The sequence below is a fragment of the Pungitius pungitius genome, chromosome 13 (genome assembly GCF_949316345.1).
Source record: "Pungitius pungitius chromosome 13, fPunPun2.1, whole genome shotgun sequence".
Taxonomy (NCBI): domain Eukaryota; kingdom Metazoa; phylum Chordata; class Actinopteri; order Perciformes; family Gasterosteidae; genus Pungitius; species Pungitius pungitius.
This window is the reverse complement of record NC_084912.1, coordinates 7,995,199-8,001,747: the sequence shown is the minus strand read 5'-3', so window position 1 is coordinate 8,001,747 and position 6,549 is coordinate 7,995,199. Positions and strand designations below refer to the sequence as shown.

Sequence of the window (6,549 nt, the reverse complement as noted above, 5' to 3'; positions counted from 1 at the left end):
ACATAGCTAAAGTGTAAAAGTAAAAGCACTCCACATGCAGAAAAATCCATCTGAGAATATAATTCAAATGATAATTTCAACAAATAAATATATAAATAAGGACCCTTATACAGTATGTCATAGTAATTGTGAGTAACATGTGTTGCATGGATCTTGTTTTCAGAACTATACTGTAAGAATATTGATTATATGATAACCAGTATGTTATTGTGTGCTCTATAATGCTGTGGTTGGACTATACATTTCAAAATAAATTTGAAAGTAGTGCAGTTTAGTTTCATTTATTGTGAAGAAAAAAACTCTCTACTATTTGTATTATTTATTATTTTGCACTAGTTAAATTAATGAATCACAGAAGGTGTTTAGATCAAATGAAGCATAATCCAATTAATAAATTGATATTCCAAACTCCTTGTTAAGTCAATACCAATCTTCTATATTTATTCTATGTATGCCATGTAGATTTTTGTCTTGATTTCGTATGTGAATCTGCAGGCCAGAAGCATGTCCCGCTAAGCTACAGCCATGGACTAATCTCTAACTTGTCGTGGAGACTGTGAGTTGAAGAATGGTCGCCTTGTTTAGGGGATTAGTGCAGTCCTGCTCTGAATATAGAGGCCGTTCACAATCGCAGAGCTCGACGAGAGTGGCGTGCGCGCACTTCAATTGTCAGGCGCCATAAACAAGGAAGGACACCTTACAAACAATTAGAGGTCAAGCATCCCAAAAGTGTGACATGGATCTTGTCTTTGTCTATTTATATTTTTATTATAAGATCAAATGGAATATTTTAATCATCATGAATGACCTCTGTTTACAGCAAGCGTTTCTCATGAATGAGCTCAAAGTAGAAAAAGCATCCTCTACTTATAGAGAAATAAACAAACAAACAAAAGAGAAACTCTGTGTTTGTTACTGAAGTAGCCAAATTTGATGTATTTTTATTGGAATTAAGTGAATGAAATACTGCTTCACATACTGTAGTGCTGGGCATTAGCAATTTTGCTCACTTTTTCGCAGTTTGAAAGTTACAAGTCATATTACAATGTTTTTTTGCTTGTTTTTTCACAATATGCCAAATCTTATTTGTGGTTGACAAAATTCTTGACGTAAAACTGCAGGAACAAAAAACAACAAATTCATGAAGAACAAGGTACAATGGCCACAACTGTTCAACACACAACATGTGCAAATAGGATCAGAGACAGAAACACGATGACAGTTAGTGTTTATAATTATTGAATTCTTAGTTTATTTAGACTTGTTCTCAATTTGAGGCACATCAATCTTTTCTCCAGTGAGGAGCTGCCAGATGCCTCCTCTGTAGTTCTCGTTTCCCAAAGCATAGAGGAAGACGTTGAAGGTGGGAGAGGTCTTAGCCAATATGGGAGCCATCTGCAGAGAGAGACAGGTGCCATCATGACAACGTTGTCAACGCTAAGAAGACCGCAACAAGCGGATTAAATGCACTGGGTTATAGTGCAGGCTTTCTGTGAGTGTGTGTGTTTGTGCTGACTGTCCCTACCATCCTGAGCTTGGGTGACACGAGGGTGGCGTTCTCCACGGCGGCGTAGAAAGCCAGGAGGCCATAAGGCCCCCAGCAGAACAGCATAGTCTTAAGAGGAGCGTTGGGGTTGAACTACGGAGGGTAAGGAGAAGAGAGAAGGGGGCACAAAACAGGAATGATTAGTTAGCAGTCTAACATGAGGAGGGAAGTTAATATGCCTTTGGTCATGGGGTTTAGTCCCATGCCCGGGAAGAATCTGGGAGAATAACTATGTCTGTTGTTAAGCCCATTTGTGCTCCCCAATAAACACGTTGGGAGCAGAGGGGCAGTTTGTTGTCATCCAGAGTTGGCATTATCCTTAGTGTGAGGTTCCATGTTAATGAGCGTTTAAGGTTGGAAAACATAAATATAAAAAATTGAATACACTGTCTGATAGTATCAGATATTCCGAATTTTCTTCTTTCAAATCTGCATTAAAGCTATATGAAGGTTAAACTAAGTGAACTGGTCAATCTAAAAAGTCATGCTTGTATGGCTGCACCTCCCATGAAATGGAAATATTTTAAGCATAAAAATGGTTTAAACTAAGTGAGTACTAAAGTACTTTGTATATTGTCTTGTCTATAGGAGTCCTGTCCTGATGAGCCAGCCTCTTGTTGGCCATGAGATAAATCTGGACAACTGTATCTCCCCAGGTTTTTGTGTCACAGGATGTTGTGCGACTAGACGTTACAATGCCATTGCTCTGGTGGAGAGCCTGGTCTTGCTACTCTGCAGCCATTGTGCGTGTAATGAAAGTGTCTCCAGCCAACTGTGATGTGAGATGACTGTGAGTAATTGGGCTTATGCAACATAAAGCCAACCTGATTCAGCCCCCCGAAGGAACTCATCTACTGAACTCCCCTTTCACAGATACATTGTTCGTTTCACCACACACCAGCTACTGTCCGCATTCTCAACAGAAGCACACGTCCTTCCCTCAGGGCATTGACCTACATATGTCAACGCCTCCATACTCCCCATTCACTTTCAGTTTCCTCAGTCCAAAAGAAGATCATGTGAGGAAGTTGTGCTGAGAGGAAGATATCAGATAGATGCCAATGTAAGGAGGATTTCTATTATTTCTTCTCGCAGTGATGAATGAGATGAATAAGTCAATGTCCTAATATCACATGGTTAAAATATTCTGTAACAAGTAAACATCCGCCGTTGCTGTTTAAGAAAAATAGTGTTAGTATAATAAGGACAATTTTAAGCTGAAGCAAATTTCTTCCAACTGCCAACAGACATTTCTAAACTCCAGCAGGCATGTGATTCAATTTGATTTTCACATAACTGGAGCAAAACCAAGTCAGTATTTCTATGTGTTGGTAAATCTTTGTAAATTCCTTTATACCTCCGATGACGTGTCGCTGGATTTTGTATATTTAAAAAAAAGAAAACGTACCCTTGGGTTTCCAGTCTTCTTGAATTTCTGTGCAATGGACTGGTAAGAGGACATGACAACAAACACCTGGATGCCCATGTTGAAGATGGCCATGGGGATCAAGTAGGACACATAGTTTCTGCAGAGAAAGAAATCCACATACTGCTGTAAAATCAGTACCTAACTAACCTAAAGAATGCAAATAGATTCAGCGTATCTTGACCGCATATTGGTCGTGTGTGTATGTGTGTGTGTGTGTGTGTACACGGCACCTGTCGCCCTTGCTGTAGTCCAGAGTGCAGCAGGTCCTGAGGGGCTCGTAGTCGTACTCTCCCCAGCCGATGAGGGGCATGGCGGACCAGAAGGCAGTGAAGAGCCAGACGAATACAGCCAGCGTGATGGCGCTGCTCCACTGCAGCTTTGTCCCTGATGAAAGCAAGTGCAACATGTTCATCCTGACTGCTAGCCACACCTCAAGGAAAGGTCACACTGACGCAGAAGCGCTGTTTGAAAATAATCACACCACAGAGGCTCGCTGTCTTATGAGCACAGCAAAATAGGGTGAACCGCAGGTCATTTCTTCTTCCCCCTGTACAGTAATAGAGGGTAAAAATAGCAATGGAGCTTAATTTGTTCTCACTATGAGGAGAAATGGCTTCTGCATTGAAGCTAAAAGCCAAAGTTGCAGTTTTAGCACCAAAAACATAACATGGAAAATGTTTGTTATCTTCACAGGATATGTGTTAATTATTCCTCCATGGCCTCTGTGGCACATTTAAAGACAACAGGCCACTTGTTCTCCATCTGCTCTCTTCAGATTAGCAGGAGGTCTTAATTTGATTGGGTGTCTTGTGTGTGGATGTGTGTGTGAGGGTGTGTTCCTCTGCTCCATGGGCTAGGGACATTACAACACATTTGGTTATATGACTCTGCCTTTTACTGGGACTCACTGGTGCAGTACTGGTGGTATCTGTCCCAGGCGATGGCAGCTATGAAGTGGATGCTGGCGAGCGCTGTCACGAATCCCTGGAAACCATGAGTCTGGCATCCGTCAGAGCCATAAGGCCAGTACCTTGAGACAGAGGGGGGGTTAATACACTAAAACTGAGAGCAGCATGCCTCACGTCATATTTACAGCTTGACCCAGGTGTCATTTAGACGTATATTGACTGCTCACCTTCCCCTTTACAATAATCACACAGATTCGTGTAGATTATTCATCTAAGGGACAGGTAGTCAGGTAGAATTTTCTCCATGCATTTTCCCTGATATTCGTTATTTAAGGGGGGCGTCGGTTACATCACTGACCTCAGGAAGCTGGAGAAAGCAGCGATGGTGGCGTTCATAGAGATGCCAATATCAGCAATCGCTAAACTGAACACTAGGAAATTGCTGGGGGTCCTCAGCTCTCTCACTTTGAGGAAAGCAGCGATGGTCACCGCATTTAGGAGGATGCCCAGCAGACCTTCGGTGGGAACAGAAATAAACAATCAGGAATAAAGGCAATCCACGCAGCGGTGAATGGGAACCAGTGCGCGCAGCGACGCTTAATTGCGTCACACGCAGCACCGAGATGTTTCACAAACACGCTCCTTTCAAAACATCGCAGCCACGTATTTCTGCTTTACAGCCCGTAGCTGCACGTTAAATGCGCGAGCTCCTAAAGAAATTTGCTTACACCCGTCCTGCCCCCCCCCCGCCCCTCTCCCCGCACGGTGCCAGTGACCGGGGCGGCGTCCTGCCAGGAGGTGAACGTTACTCCGACCGGGTGCAGCACCCTCGTCTCCGCGCAGCGTTTCTGGCTGACGTCCAGCACAAAAGAGACACACTCACCCTCCACCAGCAGACAGGATCCCAGTGAGAACACATCGAAGTCGGTGAAGCCGTCCGGTAAGGGGTAAGAAGACACCATCCTGAAGTCGAATTGATGCAACAAAGTGCAGCTGTCACAGACTTTTCACTCCTCCCAAACCCCGGCGGTTTACGATGTGCCCGAGTGTGGGCTGAGGGTGACCGCTTTTTAAAGGGGCATTTCACGTGAAAAGCATACACTTTATTATGTAAAGCCCTCACACACACTCTCGCCCCAATCCGTGCAGGAATGTCTTAATGAACGTAACCACACAAACTGCAACAGTTAATGCGCATTTAGCCGCCGTAACAGTAAGCCCTCAATTAGTTACACAACAAGCCTTTGTGTCTCCGCGTCCGGGAGACGATGCAGCCGCCTCCAATGTCCGAGGACGAGACGATGCGTTTGATGCAGCTCACTGCTGCGAGTCGCTTTAAGGAGACACAACAAGTGTCTGCGGAGCTCCAGCCTCCTGTCAATCAGCACTGAGGAGAAGACGGAGCCCTCCAACCACAGCACACGTACCAGTAATAACCCAATTACTCTTAGTTTGTATGTATGTATGTATACATACATACATACATACATACATACATACATACATACATACATACATACATACATACATACATACATACATACATACATACATACATACATACATAAATATATGTATGTATGTGTGTGTGTGTATGTATGTATGTGTGTGTATGTATGTGTGTGCACACCCACATGTTGTACCTGTATATGAATAATAATATAGATTTTTCAGTCTTTCAGCACATCCAACCGCTGTAGTTTGTGCACAGTAATATAAAATGCTTCAATTCATTACAGCAACCCGTCCCATTCGCTGATGACACAGTGGGATTATTGTGACACTACGGAGGATCAATGTGAGTACTGTTGATCTTTAGCTTTTTTTTTTTTAAATCCTTCGTCCCATATGGCTCTGTTTTGACTTCCTGGATGTGAAACTGAACATGAGGACTTTTCTTTGCATACAAAACTTTTGATAGAAGCACTGACCTGAAAACAATTTAACCACTATGGCCAATGCCTGGAATGACAATAAACTTGACTGAGTTTTCCCTGAGAGATGTAGGTGTTGCACAGTAAAAGAATGTGTTCCAATGCGTTTAGGAGTTCAAATCCGGTCATCACCTCCATCCTTCAATGGATTCGTCATGTTTCCGTTGCAAGACCATTTGCAGCTTTTCATGCCGTGAGGATAGAGGGGACACAAGCCTGACATTGTGCTGCTGAAGTCCCTCTCAACCTATAAGATTAGGGATTATGAGATCAGAAATCTTGAGAAATATAGGTTAAAATGTGTGAAAAGTACCTCATAATATGGTTGGCCAATGGCAAGATCCATTACACAGCAGTGTGGGGTCCACACTCCACATTGTCAATGTAACACACTGTAAGTGTTGCCATTTTAACAGTTAATTTGAACTCTTATATAGTTAAAATTTAACAATACTCAACACTCAACAACGTGTTAACAATTTAACTCGGAATAAGTGTGAAAATAAATCTGCTCAACGTCATTTAGCTGATGCTTTTATCAAAACCTATGTTGCATTTTTAACACATGGTATTTACATTTTAGCCCAGCGAGCAATTCAGTGTTAGGTGTATTGCTCAGGGACACAAGCCAGAGTTCAAACCAACAACCCTGTGCTCCTGGCGCACCATCACCAATCCATGCACCATATTACATGGAGTTAAGCCTGACACCAAGAAGTGTGACACTGTTAC

At 42.7% G+C, this 6,549-nt stretch overlaps 1 protein-coding gene across 1 annotated transcript; it reads right to left on the bottom strand.

The window, feature by feature from the left end:
- Positions 1 to 916: 916 nt before the first annotated feature.
- Positions 917 to 5,240, bottom strand: rgra (retinal G protein coupled receptor a). The gene is made up of 7 exons (XM_037466440.2): positions 4,767 to 5,240; positions 4,242 to 4,398; positions 3,884 to 4,005; positions 3,206 to 3,359; positions 2,955 to 3,072; positions 1,526 to 1,639; positions 917 to 1,395 (listed from the first exon to the last, which is right to left on the bottom strand). The coding sequence occupies exons 1-7, from the start codon at positions 4,843 to 4,845 to the stop codon at positions 1,252 to 1,254; spliced, it is 888 nt and encodes a 295-aa protein (XP_037322337.2). The 5' UTR covers positions 4,846 to 5,240; the 3' UTR covers positions 917 to 1,251.
- Between the last annotated feature and the right edge of the window lie 1,309 nt (positions 5,241 to 6,549).

What these genes read in the sequence shown, in the direction of transcription:
- rgra (XM_037466440.2), bottom strand. Translation starts at nt 4,845, where the DNA reads ATGGTGTCTTCTTACCCCTTACCGGACGGCTTCACCGACTTCGATGTG. An exon ending in ATCCTGTCTGCTGGTGGAGG is followed by an intron (nt 4,399 to 4,766) that starts GTGAGTGTGTCT and finishes TTCCCACCGAAG; the next exon opens with GTCTGCTGGGCATCCTCCTA. An exon ending in TGTCACCCAAGCTCAGGATG is followed by an intron (nt 1,396 to 1,525) that starts GTAGGGACAGTC and finishes CTCTCTCTGCAG; the next exon opens with ATGGCTCCCATATTGGCTAA.